Genomic DNA, 17,701 nt, shown 5'->3' with positions numbered 1-17,701 from the left:
CCTCCCTCCCCTAAAAAGAAAAAGTAACCGTCACTTCCTGGGTCCACTGCTTTCAGAACAACCCCACAGCTCCATATAAGTCAGGCACATGATTTTGAGTGTTAACTGGCTTCTTTCCAAGTGAATGCAGTGTCAATGCAGTGTCTATCCCTGCAATCCTTTACAAAGGATTTTAGAACAGGAATAGACACTGGATTTTGATGGGAAAATCTTTCCTAACTGATGAGAATGCTGGTAAAAAGAGGCCCAGTCCATTTTGGAAAGTTCTGGGAAAGATTGATGAGCAAACAAAAATTCTGGTCCCTAAGGCTGCCAATACAGTGAGTGATCTTGTGGAAATCACAGAACCTTCTGGGCTTCCATTTTTGCATCCCAACAGCGGCCTGGGAAGTACTTTCTCTTTTTTGTAATTTGGGCTGAGCAGCTGAGCGCTTGTTACCTGGGGTGCTGTGGCAGGGCCCAGAGGTCAGGCCGAAGCTCAAGTGGAAACAGTTCAGGGTTAATTACTGACATGGGACTAGTGGATGGAAGGGCAGCCTCTGGGCCAGGTATTTGTCACCTGCAGACGAGTCTCCAAGGACGCTTCTGGCTCTGACAGTTGGTACAGTGCATGCTGGATCAACACTCTTACTCCATATGGCTTGGAAATGGGGCCTTGGGCTAATGACGCTCACTCGGGAAGAGCAACTTCTAATTTTCTATATGTTAGAGTGGAGTATGTATAAAACCTCTACTGTACAGAATGATCTCTCTCAAACGTGGGACTTGAAGATACACAACAAGGTGGAACAAAGGGCCAAAGGCAACCCAATAGGGAAACTGATTCATGCAACGATGTTGCTATAGAGTGGGCTCAACGTTGAGAGGAAGGAGTGTTGGGGTCCTTTGGGGAGGGAGGTGGGTACACTGATGATGGGTATGATGTTGGAAGTATCTACACCAGAAATCATTATTGACAGTACTGTAAACAACAGAATTTCAACTGATTTTTTTAATACTTAATATTTTAATATTTAATATTTTTAATTAAAAACTAAAATAAATAGGGCTGGTGTGATAACACAGCAGGTAGGGCACTTATCTTGGCATGCGGCCGACATGAGTTCAATCCCTAGCACCCCAAATGGTTCCCTGAGCCCCTCCAGGAGTGGTCCCTGAGCACAGAGCCAGGGGTAAACCCTGAGCACTGCCAGGTGTGGCCACAAAACAAAACAAAAAAAATAATTGATTAATTAAAGTTGCTATCACAAACACTATTTCATTTTCTCTTGTGATGGTTTTAAGCACCAGTGTGTGAGGCTTCTGGAGAATCCTCACAAGCATAAATGATCATACTGGGAAAGTCTAATCATCCTGGTCAGTAGACAATTCTGGAAAAGTGCATCCAAGGAGCCACTGTTCTATTTGGTGCTGACTGAGAAATGAGAGTGACTAATCTATGGCTTCAAGAGAACTCAAAGAGGAGTTTTCTATTAGTCAACTATCACCAGCTACTACTCTTTCCCAACTGCAAATCACTCTACCACTTGGGCTCTGGGCAATCTCAGAAGTCTGTGGCAAGGCCTCCTACAAAAAAATGTGCTTTTTCCTCCACCCCTCGAGAAGCAACGGGAAGAAGGCCCTGAAAGGTATTTAACTTTGCCCTTTCACCAGTGCTAGCTCTCTGGGCCTCACTCTGTTGTGAATTTGGAACCAGCCTTGGTCTGTACATGTCATGATCACCTGGGGGAAATGTCACCTTGGGGGCCAGACCAGGTCCCCTAGGTGCAATCTGCAGTGAATTGGGGCTCAGGGAATGGAATGACGAGCTCCCTGGAGTCACAACAGCTTTCTGGTTCCTGCTTCCAACTCTGATGACGCTCTGCTCTCTACGCGTGTGTCTGTTGTGGTATCCCTGCATCCTAAGGCGCTCTCATCCCCGCAGATGCAACTCAAGGTTCGGTGAATGAGCACTTCCTACATTCCTCAGCCCCACCCATAGGTATTCAGTACCCAGGCAAGACGTAGACATGGGCAAGGGCAGTGGAGAAGACACTTGAGGAGCAAAGGCAGACGGGGAAGAGAAAGGGGACTGGAAGGAATGAGACGAGAGAGCAGGAGAGGAAAGAGAAGGAGAGAGGGAGAGAATGAAAGCTAAGGCAGCAGGGAGGAAAAAAGGAATGATGAAGGCAAACGGATGAGCCTGAGGTTGAAGTCTTCATTGCTCTGAAGTCAAAGCCCCCCTCTAAGAAGAGGGTGGGGGAAGAGAAGCACAGACCCTGCTTTATTCTTTGCAAATGAAAAATAAAAGTCTGCAATGAATAACAGGGACAATAAAAGCCTGGTCCCTGCCATTCCAGGAAACTGGAGTGAACACATTTATACATTAGATACACAATGACTTTACCCACTGCATGTTGTATAGTCCACAGGGCGTTGGACAGCGGAGTGAGATTCCACTTTTGCACAGCAAACTGACAGCTTAAACTCTTAGAGCAGGGTGTTCTGGGGCTGGAGTGATAGCACAGCGGGGAGGGCATTTGCCTTGCACTTGGCCCGCCCGGGTCTGATTCCCAGTATCCCATAGGGTTCCCCAAGCACTGCTAGGAGTAACCCCTGAGCAAAGCCACGTGTGACACACAAAAGAAAAGAAAGGAAAGGAAAGGAACGGAAAGAAGAGAAAAGAAGAGAAAAGAAAAGAAAAGAAAAGAAAAGAAAAGAAAAGAAAAGAAAGGAAAAGAAAAGAAAAGAACCCTAGTGCAGGAAAATACAGTCAACCCGGATGACCAGATGGGGGACGTGCTGAGCAGCCAAGGGCAGCGCCTTTCACTTTGACTAAGTCTTACTATGAGTTTGCTTTGCCCACTGGAGTATTTTATGTGCCTATAACTCAGTTTAAAAAAAAGAGAGAAAATTAGCTACACCACCCCCCCAAAGAAAGAAAGAAAGAAGAGTGACCTTGGCACGGGCCTCCCGGGACGCCTCGGCCTCGGCAGCCATGGCTCTCTGCAGCTGCACTGGGAGTTTCACGTCCTTGATCTCCACACGCTCCACCTTGATGCCCCAGTCGTCAGTGGCGTCATCCAGGGTGCTCTGGCGGGGGAGACACAGACAGGCTAGAGGGATCCCGGGCTGTGGGGCTCAGTGGGTGGAGCCGAAAAGGCCCAGGGGAGATGTGGAAGGATTCGGTAGCCTGTGCAGGGGTATAGCAGGAGGGGCTGGGGCTCCTTACTGATCCCCAGTGTGACTAAAAAGCTAAATCAGGTGTTGCCAAGGTTTCCTGAAAGCGTCAGGGGAACAGTTTCCTCTTAGGCTCCGTGGCTCTATTTGCCTCGGTAGATCCGAGGCAGCTGTGGCTACGACCTAACCCAGTGGGCGTGACTGTATTTCAGAAAAACTGAGGGAAAAGGAGGACCAGGACCCAGAGCCAATGACAGAGTGTCACTTCTCTGCACTTGAAGTTCTTCTGTTCACAGCAACGTGATAGAATCACAGTAATTCATGGTTGCCAGGGGTCATGGTCCTCCAAGTTCTCCCTACCTTATGTTCTGTACGGTGAAGGACAAAGACACACAGACACAGACACACAGCACAGATGCATAGACACAGACACACACACGCACACACACATGCATGCACACACATGCACACATGCACATACATGCACACACGCATGCATGCATACACACATGCATGTACACATGCATGCAACACGCACGCACGCATGCATGCACGCACACACACACGCATGCACAGACAGACAGGACTGATGGGGGCGAAGAGGAGGGGTCCACTGTCCTCACCTGCATGTTGTGCGCAATCTCCTCCCTGTCCGAGAGGATCTGAGAAAGATTTTTGGTGCCCAGGACGTTTCTCAGGGTGGTTTGTGCCAGCAGTCGGGTCGCAGAGTCAGCGTTGGTGATATTGGCCACGGCCAGGGTGGCGTTCTGCACGCGGTAGTAGACCACACCATCCACGCTGATGGTCACGGAATCCTTGGTGAGGATCTGCCACGGAAAGGGGGCAAGTTCGCATCAATTGACTATTTCTCCCATATCACAGTACGGGATCTCATCCCGTAGAGCCTCTTCTCACTCTGGCTGCTGTTCTTTGTTTTGGGGGGAGGAGGGGTGGGCTCCCCCAAAAGTTTTCAGGAGGCCGGGGGCCCCATTGGTTATTCTCAGCCAACTGGGATGTTGGTTTGATATAAGGGCCCGAGGATGCGATGCTCCTCGAACTCAAGGCTCCCCAAGCTGTCCTGGCAATTCTGGGGGTCTCCCAGGCCACATCTGGCAGAGCTTGGGGGGCCTCCAGGGCTGCAGCTGGTAGTGCTCAAGATTATACCCAGAAATGTTTGGGGGACCACTTAGGAATTACCCCTGGCAGGACTCAGGGGGCCATATGGGGTGCCCGGGATCGAACTTGGGCCGGCAAGTGCAAGACGAGCACCTTAGCTGCTATACTCTCTCTCCAGCCCCTGGCAGGTTTTCTTCAGTCAGTGCAATCGACAGAATGTTTGTGTTCCCCTAAAGTTCTCTGGATAACACCCACTTTTCCCTGAGCTGGTATTTGGAGGTGGGGTGTTGGGAGGTGGTGATGCCTTGAGGGTGTGGGATTCGCCCCTAGAGCGAGTTCTTATGCAAAGTGCTTCTTTAGCCCTTCTACTTTGACTATAAAATCTGTGAGTCAGGAACAGGCGCTACCAGATGCCACATCTACCAGAGCCTTGAGCCCTAACTTTCCCCTATCACGAGTGAAAATACAGATCTCTGTGTTTATAGGCCCCACAGTGTGTGGCATTTTACTGGAGTAACCCAAAGCAGCTAGGACAGCAAAACACCTGAAAGTGAACTGCTTTTAAAATATCAATTAAGGGGCCGGAGAGATAATACAGTGAGTAGGGTAGGGCACTTGGCCTTGCTGACCTGGGTTAAAACCCAGCATCCCATATGGTCCCCTAAACACCAGGAAGTGATTCCTGAGTGCAGAGTGAGGAGTAAACCCTGCACACCACCAGGTGTGGTCCCAAATCCGAAAGAAAAAAAAGGAAGATAACATTCAATTAGATACATCTATTTTAAATTCTACAACTACAGTTAGTAAGAGTGAGGAGAGGAGAATTAAATAAAATTTAAGAGAAAATCTAAATAGGCATATAAAAGTGTGTTTTATCCTAAACAGGGATTATTGGATTTATGCTAGAAAATATTGTAGGTAATGCTTAAGCATAAGCATTAATAAATAAAAAGATTATAATAAAAGACTCTACTGAAAGGAAAAAAGTGTCTGCCATAGAAGCATGTTGGGGGGACCAGAAGAGAAACTGGGGACAGTGGTGGAGGAAAGTGGACACTGGGATTGGTGTTGGAATATTGTACACTTGAAACTCAATCATAAATAACTTTGTAACTGTGATTCATGATGATTCAATAAAAAAATTTAAAAATTAAAAAATAAATAAATAGGGACTGGAGCAATAGTACAGCAGGTAGGGCATTTGCCTTGCATGCAGCCGACCCGAGTTCAATTCCCAGTATCCCATAGGGTCCCCCGAGCACTACCAGGAGTAATTCCTGAGTACAGAGCCAGGAGTAACCTCTGTGCATCGCCGGGTATCACCCGAAAAATAAATAAATAAATAAATAAATAAATACATCTATTTGAGGTTGGGGGGGTGGCTCAGTGGTCAAGTATATGCCTGGCATGTGGAGGAAGCCGGGTTCAATCCCAGACACTGCAAAAACAACAAAGACATTTACTCATTAACCCCATGCCACTCATTCAATACACACCGAGATGTACACCGAGATGTGAAGGGAAGCGGCCAGCACTGTCCTGGAAGGGTGGGGTGTGTGTGTGTGTGTGTGTGTGTGTGTGTGTGTGTGTGTGTGAAATTTGGCTCCTATGTTTGAGAAAGCAGGGAAGGCTTAAAGAAACAGGGCATGGGGAGGGGGGTGGAGGGAGTGGGAGGCAATGAAAACTGAGTGTGAGAAGGTGCGAAGGCCAGGGGGTGCCTGGATTTGATGGATGAGCTCTACACAGAACAGTAAGGCGAGGGCAAAGAGGGAGGATGGTGCGTGTTCCTGGAGGCTGAGACCAGTAGACAAACACACTTACAGCTCATGAGAGCACTTCTCATGCACGAGTACATCAGGGCAAAGCCCCAGGATTCAAGAGTCTTGTGTCTGCTCCTTCACCTCCCTCCCTCCCCCAATCCTGGACACCCCCTTCTCCACCAGGCCCCACAGGCACCCCCTGTTGGTGTCCCCAGGCCTTTCTGCAGCTGAGCCTTCTGCTTGAATGTCCTCTCCCAGCCTGTTGGCTTGTCGCCCTCCCAACTTCCACCTGGCACAGTCTCCCTCGTCCTTCAAGCCCCAGCTCAAGTGTCCTGGTCTCTGGGAAGTGTCCCTGACTCACTCCACAGAGTAAAACAGGCTCCCCCTTGGCGCCTGCCCCAGACGTCCAGTCCCGACTTACTTCCTCATTCCTGTTCAGGTTGATTATGAATTTTTCCTTCTGGGCTGGAGGGTTGCCTTGCAAGCCATGCTCAGGGGGCTCCAGGGGCCTGGGGGCGGGGAGGGCGCTTGGACAAGGGGGCTGGATAGCTCAAGGTGGTACCACTCGGGCCTTGTGATGTCTGGGCCCCCCCACCCAGGGGCATATTCAGAGCCACAGCTGGCAGTACCAAGGGGGCCTCCCGGGTCACACCTGGCAATGCGGGGCAGTGGCAGGGCAGAGCTGGTCTCCTCTGGCCCTAATCCCATGCTATTTCACCAGCCTCTATAAGAACAAATTTCTCTGAGGGCGGCCGGGCTTTGCATCACTGGCACCAGCTCGATGTTTGACACAGAGCAGGCAGTGGGTGGCGAGATGGATGAGGATTGGTGCGGGGTCTCCGTGACAAAGAGCCCTGGGACATGGGGCCTCAACCTGAACGTCTCTGAAAGTTCCACTGAGACCCTTGGGCATGGGGCCCATTTGAAAGTGCCCCAGAGCCATGTCCGTGGGAAGTGAGCCACTGATCTGACCCTGCCCTGGAGACGTGCCAGGACAAGGCGCCCTTGGCGAGGAATCTGAAAATACTGGGCAGAGACATGGGGGTGTGGGGGGCGAGGTCACACCTAGATGCCCAATCACGGGCTCTGGTCCCAGCATCTGGTGGGAAAGGGCGCATGCCCTGAAGGGGATGGGCAAACCGGGTGGCGCTGCCCACAGCCCATCTGCGGGCTATTGATCAGAGGCAGAGTGTTTATCTCCCACAGCCGGGCGGGGCTGGCAGCGACCCTGCCAGATGCCTGCCTTGCCCTGTGGCAGTGCCAGCAGCACTCCCAGCCACCGCCCACCCCCCACAGAGACGCCTGCTGAGAGTCCAGCTTCCCCGAGAGGTGGGGTGCCAGGGAGGTCCTCAGCCGTGCTGAAGGAGGGGGAGAAAAAGGCGCCCTGGGGGTCACCATGAAGGTGTGGCTGGCAACTCCCAATCCTTTTTTTTTCTTTTTCTTTTTTGGGTCACACCCGGCAATGCACAGGGGTCACTCCTGGCTCTGAACTCAGGAATTATCCCTGGCGGTACTCAAGGGACCATATGGGGTGCTGGGAATCGAACCCGGGTTGGCTGCGTGCAAAGCAAACGCCCTACCTGCTGTGCTATCACTCCAGCCCCGTAATGGCCAATCTTAAGGAAGGACTTGGATCAGAAGCAGCCAGGCTCCTGGGATGGGTTCTGAGGGTGTGACTAAAGAAGGCTTCGGGGCCAGCCCCCTCTGACCCCCACACCCCACACCCCACCAGGAGAACCTGGCCAGTGGCTGGCAAACCCTGCGGGCACACTGTTGCCCCTTCCTTCTGCACACCGCCAGGCTTCCCAGCCCCTAACACCTGAGTGCCAGTGCAGCCTGCATGGCCCCAAGGGCCTGGACAGGGCTCATACAGAATGTGATGGCAAGCTGGGCCACCAGCCCTCCACCCAGGGGCCGCTCGGTCCTGGCTCTGCCCCTGCCATCTGGGGGCATTCCTGGGCTCCACACCACTGGTTAGGGATTCTGCAGCAAGCTTCAACAAGGATGGGATTCGTGCAGAGAATGTGGACTCCAGGCCGACACAGGTGGTGCTTGATCAACAATGGCAAGGGAGCAGTTTCTCATCCTCGGCTCCTAACCGACTTTTCTGAAATAACATCAGGTCCCAAAGAACAAAGACGAGGGTGCTAAATGGGGTTTTCCATGAGAAACACTTGAAGTGGAAATGGCGAGGTAAACCATGATGATGGCAGCAAAGATAAGGCACCTTGCTCTGGGCTGACACCATGGGACGTTGTGTACCAGTTACCAGCATAACGGCTTCATCTGACACAGTCCTGAGCACGTTCTGTTCAGCCCCGACAAAGCGATTTGCAAAGTGCCCACCAATGAAGCCTTGAGCCAGGTCAATGGTCAAAGAGAATGCTTCAATGGACAATGCTGCCCCTGCCCAGCAATCTCCTACACACACGCATGCACACATGGGCACTCACACAGCCACAGGACTCTTACCTCCTGCGGAGGAATATCAAATGAAATGGTTCTCATGTCCACTTTGATGAAGCTGTCGGTGCACGGCAGGATGAAAAACAAGCCTGCAACAGAGACACAGGCACTGAGGGCGGGACACAGCACCCCCACCTCGCCGCACCCCTGCCCCTGGGATCCACCCCCTGCTTCCTCTCGGCGCATGCGCCCTGTGCTGGGCCTGCACTCCTGATGCGTCCTGCTGCCACTTCCGCCCACCCACGGCTAAGTCTTTCCACCCGGGCTGAGCGCTCCATGTCCTTATTCTACAGACTCGTGCCCTCCCCGTGTTACACCAGTGCAGACATCCCTCTCGGGGCTGGAGCGATAGCACAGCTAATAGAGTGTTTGCCTTGCACGCAGCCGACTGGGGTTCAATTCCCAGCATCCCATATGGTCCCCCAAACACCATCAGGAGTGATTCCTGAGTGCATGAGCCGGATGTGACTCAAAAAGTAAAAAATAAAAAGACATCCCTCTCTATCTCTCTGCCTCCTCAAGGGTCGCAGAATCCACTTGCTAAGCTGCCCGTAGAACAAAACTTCCCCTGGCCAGGCCATGCAAGACCCCCGCATGCCCAATTCAGCATCCTCCTCTCCCGCCCCTGTACTCTCAAGCGTTCCTCGGGGCTGCAAGGCTCCTCCTCCTCCTCCTCAGCGTGGCTCTGACCCAGGATGCGGAGCTGCTCCTGCCAGAACTCGCACCTCATGCCCAGCCCGTATTGGATGAGGAATCTCCCCCAGAAGGCTGCATCTCATCAAATGACGTGGGTGACCCGCTCTTCCCTGGGTTTCCATAGCTCTGCAGTTACTGGCTCGCCCTGAGACAGCATCTCTGCTTCTCTCTTGGGGTGCCACCATGGCCAGTAGGGTCCCTGAGTCACAGTCAAGTGCTGTAACTCCCCTTGGATCTGGGACACAGTACTTTCATTAAGTAGTAGCTTAATGAAAGACTCCCCCAAACAATGATGTAGGGACTTGATTTTTCTCAGGCATCATTCTGCCCACACATCCAAAGCTGCAACTATTGCTGGCTCACAACAATCTTATGGGCTCCAGTGGGAAAGGATTGGGGGGTGGGAAGGGGCAGAGTGTGCAGGAAAAAAAAATTATTCCAGCACCACGGCTATTATTTGAAGACTAATACTACAGGAGCTCTGTTCGCCATCAGCAGAGTAGGAACCTGCAGAATCTAAGGAAGAAATTCTCTCTCCAAACAATCCAGAATCCAGCACTGACCGGGCCCTTTGGCGCCTCCTTGCAGAATGCGTCCCAGTCTGAAGATGATGGCTCGTTCGTACTCTTTTATGATCTAGATGAGAGAAACGCATTCAAACATGAGGAGCGCAGACATAGTTCTCTAAATATACGTGGATTTCGGTGCTAAACAGGTTAGAGGCCTGGAGTTTGGTTTTTACTCTTTAATTAACTCAGATGGTATCTATAAACAGGCCCATTTTTAATTACCCATATCATGCCTATTTACCATATATATAGTTTACTGATTAAAAAAGCAATAGATATTTATTATATAAACATTAGAAGGTATAGACTAAGTACACAGGAACAAATCCATAACTCCATTCTCCAGCTGTTAATATTATCATCCAATTACTCAAACATCACTGGGGGGGGGGGGGACTGGGGATGGGGAAGGTTGGGCCATGCCGAGTCATGCTCAAGGACTATTCCTGGCTCTGTGCTCAGGAGTGGCCCTTAGGATTCTATATATGGGGTTAGGATTCCAACTGGGTTGACAGGAAGCGAGGCAAGTGCCTTAGCCCCTGTATTAGTCAGCCCCTCAAGCATTATTTTTTTCACTTATTTATTTATTTTATTTATTTATTGCTTTTTGGGTCATACCCAGCGATGCTCAGGGATTACTCCTGGCTCTGCACTCAGGAATTACTCCTGTTGGTGCTCAGGGGACCATATGGGATGCTGGGAATCGAACCTGGGTCAGCCGTGTGCAAGGCAAACGCCCTACCAGCTGTACTATCACTCCAGCCCAAGCACTACTTGGGAAGCTAAAGGCTTCCAGGAATGTGCGGATGATAGCCACTTTTAAAAGTACTTATAACTTTGAGGAAAATGTAACCAGCCCTGAGAGGAATGGCCCTTAACACGTGCCAGGCACTTGTAGGGAGTACGTTCATTAACCCTCACAATGCCCCTGTGAGGTGGGTATTGTGGAGGTCAAACCCAAGGTCTCACACACATGTTCTCCCTTGGAGTCTCATCAGGTGAGGTAACAGGTAACAAGGAGACTGTCAGAGGGTGAGGAACTGAGCCTGTGCCCCAACTTGCCTCCTGACTCTGGGGAATTTGTCTCACAGGACCAACCCATATCCCCTGCCCCAGAAAATGTGGCAATCCTTAGTTTACCCCCTGCTCCTGCCACCCCTCTCTCTCTCCCTCTCTCTCCCCTCTATCTCTTCTCTATATGTCTCTCTCTTCCCTCTCTCCCCTCTCTGTCTCTCCTCTGTCTCTCTCTCCCTCCTCTCTCCTCTCTGTCTCTCTCTCCCCTCTGTCTCTCTCCTCTCTCTATTCCTGTCTCTCTCTCCTATCTCTCTCCCCCCCCTTTCTTCTCTCCCCTATCTGTCTCTCTCCTCTTGCTATGTCTCTCTCACCCTCTCTCTTCTCTCTCTGTCTCTCTCCTGTCTCTCCTCTCTCTTCTCTCTCTCTCTCTGGATTCCATTCCACATACCAAGTTCTTTCACGGTGCTGGAAGCGACCCCTTTGCCCAGGGGGATGGGCGATTTCTTACCTTGATGCACATCCATACTGAGATTGGGAACGTAACCAGGGTGAACAGGAATGAGGCAACCACCAGGATCCACCCACAAGGCCCAAGGCCTGTGGCAGGGCTGTCTGTGAAAACAAAAGTCAGGAAGCTCTCACTGTGAGTGGCACCATCCGCGGCTCCGTTTCCTCACCGCCAACACCCCAGGTTGGTGTGGCACGGGGGACAGATTGCAAATCTTCCCATTGAACCTCAAGCCAAGCCAGCCGCAAAAGTGCCTCTGTCCCTCCCCTGCTTAACGCAACCACACCTGTACAAATATTTTTACATGCCTCTTGGCTTTTTCCAGAGAATGCTTACGAAGCAGCTGATTTTGATTATGCCCATGTTTGGCACTGAAGGGGTCAAAGTGGTCAACCCCATCCCAGCTCTCTGGAAGGCCGACGTCTCATGGGCAAAACAGAGAGACAGGATTATAAAGAGTGCATGCACAGAAGCATGAAGCAGAGCAGAGGTGAGCTTGCACAGCTGGGATGGAGAGGAAAGAACAAAGAGGTCACGTCTGTATGGGTACCGTGGGCTGCCACGGAAGACCTGCAGGACTCAATGGTTAAGGAAAATCCCAATAAAAAGGAAGGGCAAGGACAGAAAAGGGCATTTGGGCTGAGGGTACAGGAAGTAAAGGTGAAAAGGCTTTGTGTCTGAGAGTCTCTAGGGAGGAGAGGCTAGAGGGGGGCTGAGGGGGGCTTCTCCCAGTGGTGCTCAGGGCTCACTCATGGCTTTATGGTCAGGGCTCACTCGGGGAGATGCTCAGGGCTCACTCGGGGAGGTGCTCAGCGTATCCTCTGTGGTTCTGGGGGTTGAACCAGAAATGCCCGCATGCAAAGCCGGCCCCTTAACACCTGCACTATCTCTCTAGTCAAGAGTCTGTTTTTTAAGAACATCCAGAGATTATTTCATGGGGTATACACATCACAGTTTGGTACCTATGTCAAGTTATTCAGCAGTTTTTTCCAGGACCCTTGGGATTATTAGCAATACTGTAAGTATTTTTTCTCTTGGATTTCCATTTCCTTACATGTAAGATGAAATTGGGTTTGCCTGATTTCAAAACAAATACAGGGCCCACTACCAAAAATTCAGAAAACTATTTAAAGGGGGGGGGGAATACTCAATCCAGACATTTGCTTCCAATCTTTATTTTTTTTGGATGAATACACAATCTTTATTAAAAACCAACAAACAAAAAAACCTTCAACCCCACTATTCTTTCACCACCTTTTTTGCCTTCGTGGCTCAGTATACAGGCTTTTAAATTTCTCCATTAATATATGGGGGGGGGGGTGGCAGTTGCCAGGGAGATAGTACAGCAGGTAGGGCACTTGCCTTGCACTCGGTCAACACGGGTTCAATCCCAGGTACCCCCACAAGGTCCTCTGAGCCCCTCCAGGAGTGATTCCTAGGTGCAGAGCCAGAAGTAAGCCCTGACCACCGCTGAGTGTGGCCCCCAAGCAAAAACCAAAAAAAAGTCAAATGGTTCTACTGGATCAGTACAAATTGCGGAGCCCCTAAATTCTTCAAAGGCAACTGTTGTCAGGGCTGAATATCTGGCTATTTACCTCCATGCTTCTGAATTTGCTCATTTGGCTACTTGTTGATTTTTTTGGTTTGGAGCCTGATCACCTGACTTTCATCTCCTGGAGAGAATGTGCTTCTCTTCTCTAGTAATACAAACAGATCCCTCCTTCTAATATATATATATATATTGCTTTTGGGGTCACACCCGGTGTTGCACAGGGGTTACTCCTGGCTCTGCACTCAAGAACTACTCCTGGCAGTGCTTGAGGGACCATATGGGATGCTGGGAACCGAACCCGGGTCGGCTCCGTGCAAGGCAAATGCCCTACCCGCTGTACTATCGCTCCGGCCCCCAGACCCCTCCTTTTAATGGTACCATCGCTGTGTTTAGTCAGCGCAGCTCCAAATGTTGCATAATTGCGACCATGGAAGCATGATTCTAAGCTAAGCACTGCAGGAGGTTCAATTTAGGTTTCCTTTCCCGTACTCGTGTTTGGTTTGTTTTCCTGGGGTCATTGTTCTGACTTTCCCCCTTTGTTTGGTTTTCCTCCTTTCGAGTTTGTTCCTTTTCTGTGGAGCCCAGAGGGGATGCCATCGCTTTTCTTCGAACCAGGGACGCCTACTACGGCCTTCTCGGGAACGGTTTTGAGGGTGGCAGAAAGAAGGACAAGAGTGGAAGCAGATGCCAAGCAAAGAGGGCATTAGACAGAACCAAACAGACGGGAGGCCAGGAAGGAACCAAGGGAAGGCCGGAGAGAGGGAGGGAGGAGAGGCAAGCTGGCATCCAGGCGGAGAATCCCCTCAAAATGAGGACAAAGACCCAGAAGCAGATAGGACTTTGTCGGTTAGAGAGAACATAACCATCGTTTCTTGGGTCACGGGCATGGGATGAGGGAGCACTGGGTCCCCCTAAGGATGTAAAGTGATGCAAGTTCATCCCAGAAGCGTGTCTGATTTCTGGACACACTTGCCAAGCGCACAGAGGTGCATGTGGAGGAGGTTGTCTCAGGTATGACTGGGCATGATAATCACAGCCCCCCCTCCTTACAGCAGGGCCCTTAAACTTTTCCTCCTCACGACCCCGTTTGGTCCAAGAAGTAGAACACAGGAGCACTGTCAGCGACCCTTCAGATTCGTTAGGCATTTGATTTGTGTCTTCGAGGGCTTTCGATGGAGGAGGGGTTGGGCCACATTCAGCGGTGCTCAGGGCCTACTCCGGGCTGTACTCAGAGGTCACTCCTGGCAGTGTTTGGAGGACCACATGCAATGCTGGGATCAAACTGTGGCCGTTTGCATACCAACGTATGTGCCTATGTACCATATGCATACAAGGCAAGTGTCTAAACCCCTCTTTAACCCCTGTAGTATCTCTCCAGTCCAAAGAATTTCTTCCTTTTCCTTTTTCTTTTTTTGGGGGGTGGGGGAGGGCATGGGGGGGCATTTGGGTCATAGCTGGTGGTGATCAGGACTTGTTCCTGGCTTACTCCTGGCTCTGAACTTAGGGATTACACTTGGCAGTGCTCAGGGAACCATATATGGTGCTGGGGATCAAACCTGGGTTGGCCATGTGCAAAGCACAACCTTTATAGCCCTCTTCATTGCTTTTGAATTATTTTTGGTCCTTGCACATTCAGACACTCTTTTGCTATTGCCAAATTTTTCACGACCCCCATACTCTGTTCTAACTCACAGTTTAAAGTAGGCCTTAGATGTTTTGTTATGTTTAGCCAGACACTGCACTAAACTACTTTTTTGTTTGTTTTTGAGCCACACCCAGCAATGCTCAGGGGTTACTCCTGTCTCTGCACTCAGAAATCACTCCGGGCAGTGCTGGGTAGTGAGGGGTGGGGTGGGAGGGGGACCGTGTGGGATGCCACGATGGAACCTAGGTCAACTGCATGCAAGGTAAATGCCCTACCCCTATACTATTGCTCGGGGCCCAGTGTTAAATTACTTTAGAGAAGCATTTCTCAATATTTTCCAACCAAGTTCCCCTTCCATCCTTGCTTCCTTTCTGTGGACCCCTCATCCTATTGCTTGGCCCCTAGTCTCATGTCATGGACCCCCATTGGTGCAACTTTCAAACCCCCTTAAAATATCTTGGGAGGCCCTTGAGAAATGCTACTTAGATGTATCTCTCTTTTGGTCTTCACAATATCCTGTAAAAGTTTTTTGAGGGTAGGGGAGATATGGCCAAACTCAGTAGTGTTCAGGGCCTATTTCTGACTTAGTGCTTGGGGATAATTTCCCCGGTGCTATTGGGGGGGGGGGGGGGGCACGCAGTGCTAGGAATCAAACCCATGCCCCTGGATGCAAAACATGTGCTCCAGTCTTTTGCAATACCTCTAGGCCCTCTGCTATGTATTTTTATGGTGTGTGTGTGTGTGTGTGTGTGTGTGTGTGTGTGTGGTACAGAGATTAAACCAGGGTGTACACATGCTTGGCATGTGCTCTCCCACTGAACTAAATCCTGGCCTCTCTTGAATTAGTCCCACTTTACAAATAAGGTCACTAATGTCACACAACATTCCCAAGCTGTCATAACAGGGGACGTGGGAATCTAACCGAGGTCGTTGGGCTTCCACCGCAGCCCAGGCTATAAGTCTCTTTATCCCCTGTTGTGACACCTCCAAATAGCGCGGTTTCATTTTTTCTTTAAACAGTGCAGCCTTGCAAATTTGGAGGTTGGGGAAGGGGGCAACACCTGGGAATGCTCCTCCTGGCTCTGTACTTTGGGATCACCCCTGGTGGTGCTCAGGGCACCATATGCAGTGCCATGGAGGATATGGGGGTCAACTGCAGGGAAAGCAAATGCCTGGCCCCCTGCCGTTCTCTCCAGGTTCCCCTCACCCCCTGCCCCCTGCTCGAACTTTCTCGAACTTTCTCAAGACCCTTTGCAAAGCCGGGGAAAGCCCAGCAGGAGTTCTGAGAATGAGACCTGATATTCCTTGAAGCGGAAGCCCTTTCATTCCAATGGCACCTATTTATAGCAAAAGATCCACTCACGGCTCTTTGCCAAGCTCGGGGTTTCCAAAGTTAACTGGATTCCAAATAAGGCCGAGACTGGCCACAGATACTTTCCTAAGAGCAGTTGGTGCTTTCTAAAATATTGTCACACGCTCCCACGTGTTGGGCATAGTTCACGGATCCCCATGCTAAAGGCAGAGGCATTTTCTCTCTGTGTGTGTCTACTCAGTGCCCAGGCCGGGGTCCTGCAGAGGGTGGAGACAGAGTATTTCCTACTCAGCTTCACCATTCCGTGCATCTTCTCTCTCCTGTAAATTCTGACAGCACTTTCTTTTCCTTTAGAAAAAGGGACTCATCCCCAGGGAGTGCTTCTGAGACCCAGAGCCTCCATGGGAATTCTCAGGCAGTCAGGCCCATGGTTCAGTGTCTGGGCCCGGGTACCCGGTGCTGATCAGGTCCTGCAGTGCCCGGGATTACCTGGGGGTGCGGGGCTGAGAAGAGAACCTGGGTTGTGTGGATGCGGAGCATAGATAGAGATGCCTTCCCTTCTGTATTTGATCCCAGCACTCTGGACCTGAGTTTGACCACTCTGGCCTTGCCCCTGGGAAGATGGGAGTTTTGGCAGCCCTGGTTCCCCGGGGCTACTCTGAGGAAACAGCCTTAAGAAAATGTGCCATGATGTAGGGCATTGTGGAGGCTGTGTCCTGGCAAGTCACACTGCTCGGCAGGGCTGAAGCCCCTGTGAAAACCGAAAACCTCAGCTGGGGGGTGGTGGGGGGGTGACTCTGTCCAGGGCAAAGTCTCAGAAGTACCATCATGAACACTGTACATGTACCCAGCTGGGGCGCTCAGCCCTTGCCTTGATCTCTCTGTGTTGAGACAGAGAGAGACAGAGACGGAGACAGAGACAGACAGAGATAGAGAGACAGAGAAATGAAGAGAGTACACAATCTCTCTCTCTCTCTCTCTCTCTCTCTTTCTCTCTCTCTCTCTCTCTCTCTCCATTTCTCCCTCCCACTTCCACACAGACTTACATTTAGCTTAATACTTTGATCCCTTATGTCTTTTGGTTTGGTTTGGTTTCTAGGCTTTTGGGGAAACAGTGTCTGTACTTAGGACTTATTTTTGGGTCTACACTCAGGGATGATACCTGGTGGGCTCAGGGGATCGTTGGGGTGCCAGGGATTGAACCCAGGTCTGCTGCATGGAAGGCAAGTGTCTAACCCTCTGGCCTCGATTCCTTGTGCATTTATGTTGCTTATTATACTGAGATTTCCTGGGCCATGGAAGGGCCCAAGCCTCCATTTTAAATATGTCGCTTCCTGGGGCTGGAGCGATAGCACAGCAGGTAGGGCGTTTGCCTTGCACGCGGCCAACGGGGTTCAATTCTCAGCATCCCATATGATCCCCTGAGCAGTGCCAGAGGTAATTCCTGAGTGCAGATAAGGACGAGACTGGCCACAGATACTTTCCTAAGAGCAGCTAGTCGCCAGGTGTGACCCCCAAAAAAGCAAAATAAATAAATAAATAAATGTGTCACTTCCTGTTTCTGTGATGCTTTTATCTTACGTATAGAGAGGTTTGACATACAGGACTGAGTTTGTTCTAAAGCAACAGTTTGTTCTAAAGGGCAATGCTTTGTTATAATAATATTTTACCCAAGTACTGGAAATTCATTATGGAAAATGGAAAAATAGTTAGCATTTACACTTGATGTTAAAAAAAATTCCTTAAACTACTAAAATTTTCTCTCTCCTATCTTTCTTTTGTCAGGCCAGGCATGGGCTGGCAAAGACGTTAGGAAGCTCACTTATGAACTGAATGATTCCGTTATCTAATTATTAACAGGTGGACAAGCCAGAAAGCCCAGCCCAGTATTTATTAGTGGCTGA

General features: G+C 50.4%; 1 protein-coding gene across 1 annotated transcript in view; it reads right to left on the bottom strand.

Moving 5' to 3' along the window:
* The window catches only part of STOM (stomatin), a 36,623-nt gene that overhangs the window by 5,877 nt on the left and 13,045 nt on the right, over window positions 1-17,701 (bottom strand). Inside the window, exons 2-6 of the mRNA XM_056138672.1 lie at window positions 11,289-11,392; window positions 9,761-9,833; window positions 8,508-8,590; window positions 3,783-3,986; window positions 2,938-3,072 (exon numbers count right to left, since the gene is read on the bottom strand). Of these exons, the coding sequence (XP_055994647.1) occupies window positions 2,938-3,072; window positions 3,783-3,986; window positions 8,508-8,590; window positions 9,761-9,833; window positions 11,289-11,392 (599 nt within the window). The remainder of the gene's footprint in view (window positions 1-2,937; window positions 3,073-3,782; window positions 3,987-8,507; window positions 8,591-9,760; window positions 9,834-11,288; window positions 11,393-17,701) is intronic.

The sequence above is a fragment of the Sorex fumeus genome, unplaced genomic scaffold, assembly GCF_029834395.1.
Source record: "Sorex fumeus unplaced genomic scaffold, SorFum_2.1 ptg000129l, whole genome shotgun sequence".
NCBI lineage: Eukaryota > Metazoa > Chordata > Mammalia > Eulipotyphla > Soricidae > Sorex > Sorex fumeus.
Note: the sequence above shows the minus strand (reverse complement) of the source record. Positions and strands in the feature narration are given on the sequence as shown.